Source organism: Palaemon carinicauda, chromosome 4, assembly GCF_036898095.1.
Source record: "Palaemon carinicauda isolate YSFRI2023 chromosome 4, ASM3689809v2, whole genome shotgun sequence".
Lineage (NCBI taxonomy): Eukaryota > Metazoa > Arthropoda > Malacostraca > Decapoda > Palaemonidae > Palaemon > Palaemon carinicauda.
In genome coordinates, this window is record NC_090728.1 from 174467993 (window position 1) to 174485031 (window position 17039).

Sequence of the window (17039 nt, forward strand, 5' to 3'; positions counted from 1 at the left end):
CCTGACAGGTTGCTAAATTGAAACTGGATCACGTGACACGAGACGAAGAAATGAAGAGCAGATTGCGGAAAGATCCTCTAAGGTTTGTTAATTTTTTTTTTTTTAATGATTCAATTGTTTTTTTTTTCTTTCCCTTGAAATACATTGGTAATTTTAATTGCTCTAGGATTTTGTGACCTATTGTATCATATTCTATTACTTTTATATTAGTTTATCCTGTATTATTTTTATATCATGTTTTATTTTTATAAGTACGGTAATGCGGTATAACATCTCCAGAGGTCGTTATAACATGTGGATTTACGTTAAATTATATCTTTGCAAGATATATGAGCACTAGCTGTCTGTATTGCAAATATTTGCTATTTGTCGGCCGTTAGATGTTTGGACCACTATTGAAGTTATTATATCAACAGTTACTTTAAATGTGAATTTACTCTCTTTCATGATGTCGTTAAGTGGAAAGTAAACGTCATTTTTCAATTTCCATCAGCTGAGGGTTTTGTTATTCATGATGGTTATCGTAATGTGGTTTTCTGGTTAATTTTCTTCTTTGCGGATCGAGAGTGATATGACTAACCTCTTATTGGAGTTGCCGAAAAGTAGCCATGGTCAAGTATAATAGTGTATTCGTGATGTTTTCATTAAACATTTTTTGAATACTTAATGATTGGGAATATATTACTAGAATACTTTTCCACTTAGAGAATCTGCTTTTGATTAACCTTTATATATACGGTATATATATATATAAATCAATTAAAATCTTCCCCTGCATCTCAATACGTACAACATGCGAACCCTTATTTATGCATTTGTTTCAGTGTCGTGAAACGCCTTTCTATATTTATCTTTGACCTGTAACTCTTGTAAGAAATATTTATAATAACGATACACCACAACAGCAATATTTCCTTTTCCTCTATATTTAACGTATCAAAATTATTTTTTGATAACTGATAAATGTCTCATATCATTGTTGTGTAACCCACGTTCCAAAATTTCTTCCGGATTAATACTCTTAACTTACTTTTTACTTCATTTTCAAGTATTTTCCCCTTCTGCAGATACCAAGGCGGAGTCCGAGCCCGGTGGGCTATAGCATGCATAGACGCCCTCGTCTACATCGAAAATCACATTCCAGAGGTCGAGTGGCCGTTCCTCATCCTTCATGGAGGAAAAGATCTGCTTTGCGACATCGAAGGCTCTAAGATTCTTTACGACAAGGCCAAGAGTACCGATAAAAGCTTTAAGGTGAAAATGGACGCATATGTTTTTATGCTGTAGAACTTGAAGGTTTTTTTTATTATTATTATTTGTGTGTGTGTGTGTGTGTGTAAATAAGTTGTTCTATTAATCTTTACTTATATTCTGTATGTTCTCGTCAAACTCACTCTTTCTCTCTCTCATATATATGAACAGTATAGATGTAAAAATTTGAATAACATTAGTCTTTGGCTCTATATTAGGGAATATACTTTTGGTGAAGCTGGAAGACTTTTAACAAGGAACTAGCGGTGGGGCAGGAGGGTAGTATCGGCTACCCCGTTCGCACACACACACACACACACACACACACACACACACACACTCTGGTGTTGTCTCGTCACTTTTGCTTTTGGCTCGGTTAAAGTGGACGCTCTCTCTCTCTCTCTCTCTCTCTCTCTCTCTCTCTCTCTCTCTCTCTCTCTCTCTCTCTCTCTCTCTCTCTCTCTCTCTCTCCAGCACCCATACTGACGGTACATTATAGACTTTTCTCTGTTTTCTCTTCAGGTTGAGAGTGTTTTCTTCTTCCATGACGTCCTGCGGACTTGACTTGGACCTAAGGGGGCTAAGTGCGGAACCTTCATGTCTCCGGTCAAGATAGACCCTCATTCACTGTGCCCGACGTGCCGAGGACGACCTTGTAACCAAGACGACTCTTTTGAGGAGTGTAAGGAGTGGTCATCCTCCTAGTGGGAGAGGTTTAGTAGGAGGCGTAAGAAGTCGAAGAGGGATTCTTCTCCTAAGGAGTCATCCTCGAAGTCAATGAAACCTTGACTTTTTAACTCCACTCCTCAATCTCTCCCTGAAGTTCCTTCTCGATCAGTCTCCCCAGGGGATCGATCGAGCAGGAGTGGTGACCCTTTAACCCCTGGACGACTCATAGATTCGAAGGATGTCGTAGCTTCCCCTAGCAAAGCAGTGCCTCCCTTCTCCGCAGGGTAGTATTTCTATGTTGATGATGTTTTACAGATTTGGACTTATCTTGGTATCACTTTCCTTCGTTCAAGGAAGGCCTGTTCGAGTTGCTGCAGTTGGGAGCAAAGATGACTTGCACACTCGCTTCCTCAGAGGTGGACCTTGATCTTCCTCCAAAGGATCCAAAGGTTTTGTATAAGAGGAGCCCCCAGCTTCCATGCCTGGCGCAGTCTTTCGAGTCCAGTTTCCAACCTCTCCAATTTTGTCTGCTGTCGTTCCAGCCCAGCACGCCGATGACGGCTCTTCCCCTTGTTCTGGGTTCGGTTACCCTGCGGAGGGTGGGTGGCAAAGTCCGTGGCTGGTTCCTGCCGCTCACTGAGGACACCTTTTCTATTCATGGGTTAGGTCCTGGCCCATGCCTTTCTCCAGGCCCTTAGAGCCTGGCCCACCGGCTAGCCAGGAGGAGGTTGCTTGTGCCCAGTGAGTTTGATGAGCTGGCGCCTGACCTCACCCAGTTCCTGCCTTGGGGTCTAGAAGTTCTTGTCACACTCCCAAGGGAGTGTGACAAGAACTCGCCTCTACCTTCTTCGTTGGAGTGCGCTGTGCTAGACCAGAGGTCCCTCGCCATCTACCAACGCTTGCCACCATTGTCTCGCAGCGCTGACAGGAGGAACGTCCATAATGTTCGTTGTGATCGCCTTCTTCCAGATCCTGCAGTGATTTAGCGTGTGACCCAAATCTAGCGCGCTACCAGGCATCAGTGTGCGAGCAGTTTCCTCCTCGTCAGTTCAGAGGGTATTGCACTACCCAAGACTAGAAGAGAATGGCTTGATTTTGGAGTGTCCTTCTATAAGAGCTGCTTACCATAGCTATAAAAAGTCTCTTCTACTTTTACCAAGAGGAAAGTAGCCACTGAACAATTACTGTGCAGTAGTTAACCCCTTGAGTGAAGAAGAATTGTTTGGTAATTTCAGTGTTTTGTCAGGTGTATGAGAACAGAGGAGAATATGTATGGAATAGGCCAGACTATTCGGTGTATGTATAGGCAAAGGGAAAATAAGCCACAACCAGAGAGAGGAATACAATGTAGTACTGTCTAGTCCGTCAAAGGACCCAGTAACACACTAGCGGTAGTATCTTAAGGAAGATCTCTCTGACTAAGACTTACAGGCTCTCTCTCCTCGAGGTCACCATACCTGGTCAGTGTGCTTCATCAGCAGTTACTAAGCAGCCTTCACACGCCTCCTGACCCAATGATACATTCGACCCCTCTTTATGTTGGGAGAATGAAACATCATCCCTGGTGACAGAGTTCCTCCCCCCCCCCTTCCCCTTAGGGAGAGGAAGAACTAAGACAGTGCCGAAGAACCGCTCTGCGAGAACGTCGACCTAGCCTTAGGAAAAGGTGCAGAGCTCTTCAATTTCTGTGGTAACGATGACGATAGAGGTCCCCGCGACATTGAGGGACTCTTCAGGCAGTACGGAGACGACTATGAGCCACCCTGGGCCCCTATGGGTGACACCTCATGGTTGGAAAAGGCACAGGATGACACTCTCCCCAGGTCAACAAGTCCAAGGTTTTCATCGGTCGAGCAGAGAGAAACCGACCAAGCGCTCCAACAGGTCCTGACCTGCATGAGGGCCATCAACAGCCCTTCTACAGAACTGCCATTGGGGAAGGATATGGTGCTGGACCAGCTGTACTGCACTCAAGAGACCCTTCAAGACCAGTGCAGCTTTGCCCTGGTCGAGGGGGTGGAAGAAGGCCAGGCAGTAGGCCTTCTTCCAGATCGCCCTGGCTTCGAATTCTCTTCGTACCAAAGACACGTCTTAAGCTACTACATCCCCCCTTCATCCAGCAGAGGAGGTATTATGAAGTAACTGAGGAGAAACTGTCAGCTTTACATCTGGACCTGTCCATCAAAGCTTTGACTAGGGGGGTTTCGTGCCAGAAACTCGCTGGACTCCCTGTCACCTTCTTGCCAAGCGATGCCTTAATATGGAGAAAAGGTCGCAAAGTTTGCCATAAAGGCTATTTCGTGGCTTGATCTTAGGCTAGGGTTTGTAGGCCATCTTATCAGGATGTAGGACTGGTCTAAGGAGCATACCAGGAAGTCCATGTCGACTTTTCTATTATCAGGAACCAGGACTGTGGAGGTCCTTACTCATCAAGTAGTCAAATTGTGGAAAAACTTGATCCTGAGGTGACAGGACTTGATAATAGAGAAGTTCCATAGGCAAGTTCCTTAGACAGCAGTGGGCGATGACCTCTAGGTCCTATGGATTGGCTCCTACATCCAGGAAACCACATTCGTCCAGACCAGTGGTTCTCAAACTTTTCCATGAGCGACCCTATTTGAAACATTTCATTCCTTCGCGACCCAGAGTAAAGTGAAGAGAAAGAAAACATGCAATGATATATACACTTTATTTTGGAAAAAAAATAATGTGTACAGCTTTTCATTCACAAAACTAAACTAGTGGGATTTATGGCACTGCTTTTCCTTTTCACAAAACTAAACGAACAGGATTCATGGCACTGCTTTTCGTTCCCAAAACTATATTAATAGAATCCATGGCACTGCTTTTAATTCACAAAACTAAATTAATAGAATTTTATGGCACTGCTTTTAATTCACAAAACGAAATTAATAGAATGAACATACATAACAAAAGTAATTTGTGGTTAAAGAAGAATAATTCAATTAAGCAACTGAAATACACTGAAACACTGAAAGCATGATAATGTTCCTGTGTCCCTGCGACCCATCAAAATTGATCTCGCGACCCAACTTTGGGTCGCGACCCATAGTTTGAGAACCACTGGTCCAGACTGCAGTTGAGCACTAGGAGTTCAGGCATTCCCAAGACATCTCCCAAGAAGCCCTTTCCTACCCGAGAACAGCTGAAGGTAAGCAGGAACAACAAACTGCCCACTTGTCTACCAGTGGGGGGATGCCTGCAACACCAGTGGCAGAGGTGGCTGCAGCACAGGGCTGAGGCCTGGACTGGGTCCTTTATTTGTTCAGGTTATTGCATCCTGTTCACACAATCTCTCCCTTCAAGTCCAGACCATGTTGGAGAAGGCGCTCTCCAAAAGGTCCTATATGAGTCTTCAGTGTTCTACAGTCGACCCTTTCTTGTGAAGAAAGCGTCTGGAGGCTGGAGACCTGTCATTGACCTTTCCTTCCTGAGCAAGTTTGTGTAACATGCTCCATTCAAGATGGAGATGGCAGGCAGGTTTTAAGACCACAGGATTGCATGTGCACGTTGGATCTAAAGGATGCATACCCCCAGATCCCAGTACACCTGTCAAGTTAGTATCTAAGGATCATCTTCGACAACAAGAGATACCAGTTCAAGGTGCTATGCTTCGGCCTGTCTTCAGCACCTTAGGTTTTCACAAGTTTTCTCCTTTACAGGAACAGAGCCCCACAGGAGCTCACAGGATCGGCAATCATCTTTTGAGATACCTGGACGATTGGCTGATCTTGGTAGGCTTAGTGGCCACCCTTCTTCAACACCAAGACAGATTCCTCATGTTTTGGCATGATCTAAGGGTTGTGATAAACCTCAAGAAGTTGTCCCTCCTACCATCACAAAGACTGGTAAACCTGGGAATGATCATAGACCCCAACCTGCAGAAAGACTTCCCTTCCAACAACAGGATCCAGAAGCTGAAGAAGGTAACAAGTCCCTTCTTGCAATGAGTTGCACTCCTGAATCAGCAGTAGTTACGTCTCATAGGTCACCTATGTCACCTATCATCCCTGGAATGTCTAGTTCTCAACTGCCGATTACAAATTTAATCGCTTCAGTGGTGGCCAAAGTCCAAGTGGGTTCAACTCTTAGACTCTCCAGATTCGTTGGTCCCCATGAGACCCAAGCAGAAGACTGACTTAGCATGGTGGGTGACAGACGAGAATCTCCACTGAGGGGTCGACCTTCTTGCTTCTCCCTCAAAATTTATGTTCTTTTTGGATGCATCAAAAGAAGGGTGGAGGGCCCATCTGCTGCATTACGCGGCCTTCGGTCTCTGAAAGGAGCCCCTTATGAACCATTATGCCAGGCATGAAATCTTCACCGAACTGAACTTCTTGCTTTCGTCTCTGCAAAAAGAGTAAGTGAACTGCATGGTCTTTCTTATGACTTCTTCCATTCAAGGGCATGGGGAGAGGTAATGCTCGGGTTCATCCCCGCGTTTATTGCCAAGACTCAAAATCTGGAAGTAGCGGATCCTAGATTCGGGCCCTTCTGGATTGAGAGTCTCCGTAATGTAACCGATGACCCGGATCAACTGTTACTTTGCCAAATTAGGGCTTTGAGGTGCTACCTCAGAAGAACTGCCGGAGCTCATCCCTGAAGGGTCACCAAGAACACTATCTCCACTTAGATTCACAGGGTCATAGACCAGGCCTTGAATCCTGAGCCTTCTCAGCAGGCAAGGAGACCTAGTGCTCACGATGTTAGGAGCATTGCTACTTCCCTAACTAGTGTTTAAGAGCTACTACTCCGTGATGCAGGTGGATGTGGAAGCATCAAACGACCCTCGCTGTACACTACCTGCAAGACGTGACCCATGTCTTTGATGGACAAGTAGCAGAAGGAGGACAGAGGTTACCTGGGATTAAGTCTGGGGTGAATGATAAGAATGATTGGCTTTTTCTTTCTTTCATCTTTCAATCTCTTGGGAAACAGCACCAATCATACTCTGCTAACTGGCCTCCTCTATCACCATTGCTCTTGTGTAACTTGGTATAGGAATATATACTTGTTGCATCCCCATACCCGTTGGCGAGGTGGGATTGGGTAACATCTATGGTTGGTACAAAGAATCCTACGATTTCTGAGAATTTATACCTAGACTAGTCACATTACTAGTATCACACAATCACATAATTGCTCAGGTTGCTAAAGCATGCTATTGCTCGAAGATTTAGTAAGGTGTCAGGGCATTCCTCCTTATGTGTGCATAGCATGGAGGTTAAATCCAGGGTCAAAAACCAGCCAGTTGGTTAGAACTTCTTCCTACCTTATGGGTGAGTCTAACCTAATAATAAGTGAAACGGTTTGTATTTAGTGACGGAACTAATGATAAATTTAGCTCTTTATATAAATTTGCCCTGCCATCACCTATCCCTCTGCAAGTCCTGCCTGCAATTAAAAGGGACGAGACAACACCAGTGTGTGTGTGTGAGTGTGAGTGAGTGGGGTAGCCGGTACTACCTCCTACCCTCCACTAGCTAGCGGTGGGGTAGTTGCAACTCGCTAAAAGTCTTATGGCTAGTCTTCCAGCTTCGCCGAAAGTATATTCCTTAATAAAGGGCTCATGGTTTGTATCGTTAGGAAAAATACAAATTACTTCAAGTTTGTCATATTGTCTTATGGTTTTGTGCCTGGTTTGAGTTCATCTCGAAATAGACGTTTACCAACAAACACAATTGAGAGAAAACCGAGATCTCTACCTACTCCACCCGTTAACATGTAAACCAGCTGCTTAGGTGTACTTTTAATGTAAAGTTGCTATTAGAATGTTTAATTTACATCATAAAAGTTCATTGTCCTTAATTATTAATTTTCTATCCAACAATCTCTTGAATATCCTCCAGTTGGCATCAATGTCGTCTTTTATATTACTTTTACTTGTCCCTTTTTTTCATGAACTGATTTGTGTACCCCCTTTCTTCTCCGAACCTAGAATGCTGTACCCTTACCACACCTTTAACCTGACACAACTTTCTTTTGACATCCAGGTATATTAAATCATGAGTATCCGTCCTTTTATCATCTTTAAAATCCACATCATCCTTTTTCCTTTACTAAGAAACAATCCTTCCCTTTTACTCAGTCTTTTTTTTTTTTTGTGAATCTCATCAATACTTTACTGCATACTAACACTTAATCCTTTAAATTTCTGACTCTTCCATTCTTCGAACTCTTTCAACAACAGTCTAATTATATTTCGCTTTCTCAATTTCTACTGCGTTGTAGTAGTTTCTTTACTAAACAACTCTACAAAATACTTACTCCTACTTTGGACGTTATTCTCTTTCTCTCTCGGGAGAGAGTGAGTTTCTCTCCATTAGTGCCATAACAACTTTAATCTTAGGTAACCTAACTCCAGTACAATTTTCTTCTTCCTAATTGATATGATTCAGGGTTTCCCTAAATTTTTAATTCTACATACTTTTTATTCCTTACTTTCTCGTTGGCTACTACATCTTAAAATGTGTGGTCCTAAGTTTCCTGTTAATGTGCCTTAATCTTTATAATTTAGTTTTTCTACTTAACGTCCCATTCCATTACTTTATTTCACAATTTCTTCCTATGGACCTTTAAACAAATACTCTATGTTGACCATTGATTCCCATTCTTGACATTAGTATATTTACCATTCTTCCTTGATTTATGTCAAGAATATCACAAAGCAAGGAATTTACGAGCCAAATTTGTAAACCATAAGACTTTCCAAGTTAACTAAAACCAAATACAAACTGGAGCAGGGATGACGATATGACTTACAATATTTTTTTTATAGTTTTTGGTCACTTAATCTACATTAGCTTGTCCATAAAATCAATATCTCTGTTTCTAGGGATTTTGGTCTTGACTTAAAACTAAATCTTTGCTACATATCTTTAGATAGCAATTTTTATCTGCCTCCAATGTTAAGCATTAGTGATTGCTGAAGCATAAACATGTTAGATCTAAGACCTCAAAAATAACTTTGATATCTGATGAAATTGAAGTTTCTCAAACAAATTAATAAATTTTCATTACTTGTGCTTTAAGAATGAAAAAAAAATCATTCTGACTTGGGCTATAAAACGAACATCTGGCCAATCCAAAGTAACTGTAAGCGTTAGTTGCTTCAACTCATCTTTTTTGCTTACGTCATTTTTAGTATAAATTCTCACAACGTTACCTGAATAAGAGTGAGCACTATAAATTGGGGAACATTTTAACGGTCATGATTGTAATGCTAGTTTTAATAATCTTGGAAATTATCACCATGAACCTTAAAATGATCATAATCATGAAAATGATCAAGATAATCATTTTGATGATCATGAAAGTTATCATCAAAATAATCATTGACAGAAAATTATCATGATCATGAAAATTATCATGATAATCACTTTGACAATGTGATCATTTTGATAATCATATTTATAAAAATGATCATCATGATAATAATCATGAAAATTATAAAAGTGATCCTCGTAATAATAATCATGAAATTTATCAAAATGATAATCATAAGTGTTAATCAAAAGATAAATATAACCATTTTGGTGATTATGATGATCACATTGATAATTATTTTGATGATCTTTTTGATAACGATTTTCATGATCTTTTTCATGATCGTGATGATCTTTTTCATGATTATGATGATCATTTTAATGATCCTAGAAATTATCTTTTTGATAATTATTAAAATTACCATTTTGATGATCGTGAAAATAATGGTTTTGATGATTATGAAAATAATAATTTTGATGATCATTAAAATGATTATCATAATGGATATTTATAATCATTTTAATGATCATTATAATCATGATGATCATAATAATCATTATAATCATGATGATCATTATAATGATCATTATAATTATAATGATCATTATAATGATCATTACAATCATTATAATTTATGATATAATCATAATGATCATTATAATCATAATGATCATTATAATCATCATAATGATCATTATAATCATCATAACGATCATTACAATCATAACGATCATTACAATCATAACGATCATTACAATCATAACGATCATTATAATCATTATAATGATCATTAAAATTATTTCAATGATCATTATAATTATTTTAATGATCATTATCATTATAATAATTATTTTAATGATCATTATCATTATAATGATCGTTATGATCATTATCGTTATAATGATCGTTATGATCATTATCGTTATAATGATAATTATCATTATAATCATAATGATCATGATAATCATGATACTCATAATCATAATGATCATGAAAATCATAATGATCAATTTAATCATAATCATTATATTTCAATTTAATCATAATGATCAATTTAATCATAATCATTATAATCACATTGATTATAATCATTGTATGATCATTAGAATCATTATAATGATCATTAGAATCATTAAAATGATCATTATCATCATTACAATGATCATTATAATCATTATATTGATAATAATAATAATCATAATGATCATTATGATAATTAAAATGATCATTATGATTATAATCATTATAATGATTGTAGTGATCATTATAATGATTATAATGATCATTATGATGATAATAATCATTATCATTATAATGAACATTATGATCAATCTGATCTTTATAATAATCATAATGATCATAATCAATAAAATGATAATTTTAATGATTATAATGATCATTAGGATTATTAAAATGATCATTATAATTGTATTGATCATTTTAATTATATTGATCATTATAATGATTACAATGATCATTATAATGATTACAATGACCATTATAATTATTACAATGATCATGATAATCATTATGATCAATATAATGATTATAATGATCATTATAATCATTGAAAATATAATTATAATCATTAAAATAATAATTGTAATCATTAAAATGATCATTATAATCATTTAAATTATCATGATTATAATGATCATAATAATGGTTATAATGATCATTATGATTATAATGATTGATTAATATAATGAAAATTATAATGATTATAATGGTCATTATAATTATAATCATTTCAATTATTATAATGATCAATAAATCATTTTCAATTATCATTGATATTCATTATAATTATCATTATAATCATTATAATGATTGTTATAATAATTAAAATTTTCATTATAATCAATGATCATCATAATCATTAAAATTATCATAATAATTATTATAATCATTATAATTATTAAAATGTAAAAATTATCATTATAATCATATCATAATCATTATAATGATCATTATAATTATTATAATCATTATAATGATTAAAATGATAATTATAATTTTAATGATTGTAATTATTTTAATGATCATTATAATGATTATAATGATTATTATAATCATTATAATGATCAGTATAATCATTATAATGATCATTCTATTGGCTATGATTATTTTAATGATTATAATGATCATCAATATAACATGTTTATAATCATAATGACCATTATAAACATAATAATCATGATGATCATTTTAATGATTATTATAATTATTATAATGATCATTATAATTATTATAATGATCATTATAATTATTATAATGATCATTATAATCATTAAAATTATCATTATCATCATAATCATCATTATCATTATTATGATCAATATCATTATTATGATCAATATCATTATAATGATCATTACAATAATCATAATCATTATAATGATCATTATATTGATTTTGATGATTACGATGATTATGATGATCATAATAATGATTATGATGATCATTACAATCATTTATAATGATTATGATGATCATTATAATTGTGATCATTATAATCATTTATAATGATCATTGTAATGATTATAATGATCATTGTAATGATTATAATGATCATTTATGATTATAATTATCATAATCATTATATCAATCAATATAATCATTATAATGATTATTATAATTATAATGATCGTTTTAATCATTCTAATGATCATCATCATCATGATCATTTTAATTATTTTAATGATCAGTATAATCATCTTATGATCATTAAAATCATTATAATGATCATTATAATCATTATAATCATTATAATGATTTTAATGATCGTTGTAATGATTATAACGATCATTGTAATTATAATCATTATCATTATACTAATTATAATCATTATTATAATCATTATAATGATCATTATAATTATTATAATGATCATTATAATCATTTTAAGGATCATTTTAATGATTATTATAATAATTTTAATGATCATTATAATGATCATTATAATCATGATGATCATTATAATGAACATTATAATTATAATGATCATTACAATCATATGATCATTATAATTATTAAAATGATCATTATAATCATCATAACGATCATTATAATAATTTTGATCATTATGATCACGATGATCATTATAATGATTATAATTATTATAATCATTATAATTATTAAAATTATCATTATAATTATTAAAATGATTATAATGATTATAATCATGATGATCAATCTGACCATTATGATGATCATAATGATCATTATAAAGATCATTAAAATGATCATAATCCATAAAATGATCATTATGATCATTATAATTATTATTATTATGATTATTACAATATTTATTATGAATTACAATTATCATTATAATGATAACAATGATCATTATAATGATAACAATGATCATTATAATGATTGCAATGATCATAATAATGATTACAATGATGATAATAATGATTATAATGATCCATATAATTATTACAATGACAATGATGATTATAATGATTATGATCATTGTAATGATTATAATGATCAATTATGATTATAATGATCATAATCATAACAATTATTATCATTTTAATTATGCTGATCATTATAATCATTTTAATGATCATCATAATGATCATAATCTATTGATCATTATAATAATCATATTGATCATTGAATCATCATAATGATCATTATAATCATCATAATCATTATAATGATTTTAATGATCGTTTTAATGATTATAATGATAATTGTAATGATTATAATGATCATAATCATTATAATGATCATTGATTATAATGATCATAATCATTATAATGATCATTTTGATTATAATGATCATTATAATCATTTTATTGATCATTATCATAATGATCATTATAATCATTTTAATGATCATTATCATAATGATCAATAAAATGATTATAATGATCATTATAATGATCCTTACAATCATTTTAATGATCATTATAATCATTTCAATGATCATTATAATAATTTTAATGATCATTTCAATGATCATTATAATAATTTTAATGATCATTATAATGATCATTATAATCAATATAATCATCATTATTATCATTATAATCATCATAATGATCCTAATAATCATTGTCATAATGATCATTATCATTATAATGATCATTATAATCATTATAATGATTATAATGATCATTAAAATGATGATTATAATGATCATCAAAATTATTATAGTGATAATTAATATGATTACAATGATCATTACAATGATGACAATGATCATTACAATGATGACAATGATCATTATAATGATGACAATGATCATAGTGAAGATGACAATTATCATAATGATTATAGTGATCATTATAATGATTGCAATGATCATAATGATCATTGTAATGATTATAATGATCATTTTAATGATTTTAATGATTATAATTTTTTTAATTATAATCAATATAATGATCATTATAATTATAATGATCATTGTAATCATTATAATTAAAAAAAATATAATAATCATTAAAATCATTATAATGATCATTATAATTATAATGATCATTGTAATCATTATAAATAAAAAAAATATAATCATTAAAATCATTATAATGATCATTATAATGATTGTAATGATCATTAAAATGATTGTAATGATCATTATAATGATCATAATGATTGTAATGATCATTATAATTATTGTAATGATCATCATAATGATTATAATGATCATCATAATCATTATAATGATCATTATAATGATTATAATGATCATTATAATGATTATAATGATCATTACAATGATTATAATGATCATTATAATCATTATAATGATGATTATAATCATTACAATGATCATTATAACTATTATAATGATCATTATAACTATTATAATGATCATTATAACTATTATAATGATCATTATAATCATTATAATGATCATTATAATCATTATAATCATTATAATGATCATTATAATCTTCATTACAATCATTATAATCCTTATTACAATCATTATAATCCTTATCATGACCATTTTAATGATGATCATGATGATGATCATGATCGTTTTAATGGTGATCATGATCATCATAATGATCATGATCATGATAATTTTAATGATAATTTTGATGATCATTATCGTTATAATCATGATCATTATAAAGATAGTCATTATCAATTATATTGATCATGATCATTATGAAGATCATGATGATTATTATAAAGATCATGATGATTATAAAGATCATGATCATTATCATATTGATCATGATGATCATTTTCTTGATTACGATGATCATTACGATCATGATTATCATTATTATGATCATGATGATTATTATCATGATCATGATGATCATAACATTGAGCTTGATAATTATTCATAATGATCATGATTGTTTCTTGATGATCATTGTAATGATCACGATCATTGTAATGATCTTTGCAATGATCAAGAGCATTATAATGATCATGATGATCATTAATGAACATGATCATTAAGATTACTGATGATCATTAAAATGATGATGATCATTATAGTGATCTTGATGATCATTATAATCATCAAGATCATTATAATGAACATGAGGTTCATTATAATGAACATGAGGTTCATTATAATGATCATGATGGTCATTATAATGATCATCAAGATGATTATAATGATCATCATGATGATTATAATGACCATGATGATCTTAATAATTATAATGATCATCATGATCATTGATGACCATGATTATCTTGATAATTATAATGATTATCATGATTATGATGATCATCATGATCATTATGACAACCATGAATCATTATAATGATCATGATTATTTTCATCAAAATGATCATGATTTAAAAGGATTGTGATCTCTTTGTTGAATACCATAGCGATTTATTTTGACGATTATGATCGTGTTAATTTTTATGACTTTCGTGATCATTCTGACGAGGATCATCGTGATCATTTTGATGATGATCGTGATTATGCTGATTATCAATAGGATCATGATGACCATTTTAATGATCGTGTTCTATTTGGATGATCATCATGATCATTTTGATAATCATCCTAATCATGATTATCAGTATGATAATCATGATTATCAATTTGATCTTGATCATGAACAGTTACTTGGAATTGATTTTATAATAATGCAATGGGTGTATCAATTAAATTTCGCCTCTTTTGTTAAAGTTTGTTTTTCTTTTGACGACAGATGCTCCCGGAAGCCTACCATCACCTGTACTTAGAATATCCCGGTGTTCGTCACGAGGCTCTACAGGACACAGTTGACTGGATCACTGCCAGGGTACCAGTTGTCAAGAACTGAGAAGTGGTGGAGATCTTTGTTCTCTATAGCAAACATACATAGTACTTAAAAGAAAAAGGAACTTAAAAATACTGTATATGCAAACTTTGTCCCTGATAAGTGTTCTCAAGTATCACTATCATTAGCTGTAGCAGAAATAAGGCAGGTGTCTTACCTCTGCCTCTAACCTAGACATGCCTCTTTTCGTTGGCACAAAATAGGTCTGACTGTTTCTCCAATATACAGTGTAGGTATACATCTGACGGATTTAAACAGTCACATGAACGTGTATAGCATGGCTATCTGCCTGATGTTATAAAACACAGACTCGCATATGTCTCTAACACATAAATATCTTGTTTGTTACTAGTGCATACATGTCTATATAAGTCCTATTTGTGTCGTTTCTTAGCAGTCATCTATCAGACTGTTTCTGGCGCAAACATAGCTTTGTCAGTATTGATATTGTTTTACCCTTCAAGATTTGAGAATAGAGTAGGTCACGTGTTTAACCCGAGAATATGTTTATATAATAGTTACTGAAGTAAAATATTAAGGCGTGGGAGGAGCGTGAACCGATGTTGTTGCCAGAGTAATGTTTCCTGTTTAAGAAAGAATTCAATTTTATGTTGGACATCGTTGATTGTTGAAAAGTAAAGTATATTTATATCTATTGAATTGATTGTGAACCTAGAGATGTATTTTTTTATAGAAATGTGCTGTGGATCGAAGCAACTGGAGAATTTGATAATAGTTCCTTTGATGGGGAACCACAAAATTATTATTAGTATTATTATTAACATTATTTTGGAATCTCCTTTTCTGGAAATCGAACTTGATTGATATATTGTTTTTAAAAGTAACTTCATGATAATTAATTGCGTTCCTTAAAAGGCATAGAAGATTCAAAATAATGTAAGTTAATAAAAAAGAAAAAAGTTGCGTAGAAATATCAATAAAAATTTGGATTTCGAACAATAATTAAACTAATTTCTTTCAGCTGAAAACTACAATACTAATGACTTTTAATATTTAATTTCCTACTTACAGTATATGACTTATTGAATTATTTATTTTGATTAGTAATGTATTTTCTCCTATTAAGTTTTCTACTAATTACTACTAATGTAAACAAATTTTCCCATTGCAGTTGCTCAGAAAAGTTCAATCCAATACTCACTGATAAGATGTCTTTGTTTTCTTAATTTCTTATTAAGGAATTGAATAATGTATGAATGGCCCTGTAATGTACATAAATGTTATTGAAGATTTATAGGGCTTTGTATATATACATGCGCCTATTATCAGAAGCGTTTTAGCAGTTCCTTTCGGTTTTCGGTGTGAAATATGAACAATTAATATACGCGAGAAAATGGAATAAATCCAAGTTCAATTGTTTCTCTCGCTCCGGGCTCGGACTTAAATTTTCACATACAAAAAAAGCAAAGACTGTCGTACCCCGTAGAGGAGCAGTGCACCACTCTGCTTCTCGGGAAGTGCACTGTTGACATTATTCAATTGTCCTATTCCTCCATTCTTCCCTCTTACTGCCCAAAACCCTTAACTTTCACTGCGTTGTGCAACTGT

General features: G+C 33.1%; 1 protein-coding gene across 1 annotated transcript in view; it reads left to right on the plus strand.

Annotated features, from left to right (window-relative positions):
* LOC137640204 (monoglyceride lipase-like) overlaps positions 1 to 16723 on the plus strand; it is a 110131-nt gene extending 93408 nt beyond the window's left edge. Inside the window, exons 5-7 of the mRNA XM_068372741.1 lie at positions 9 to 82; positions 1068 to 1254; positions 15360 to 16723. Coding sequence (XP_068228842.1) covers positions 9 to 82; positions 1068 to 1254; positions 15360 to 15473 — 375 coding nt within the window. The 3' untranslated portion in view covers positions 15474 to 16723. The remainder of the gene's footprint in view (positions 1 to 8; positions 83 to 1067; positions 1255 to 15359) is intronic.
* The last annotated feature ends 316 nt before the right edge of the window (positions 16724 to 17039 follow it).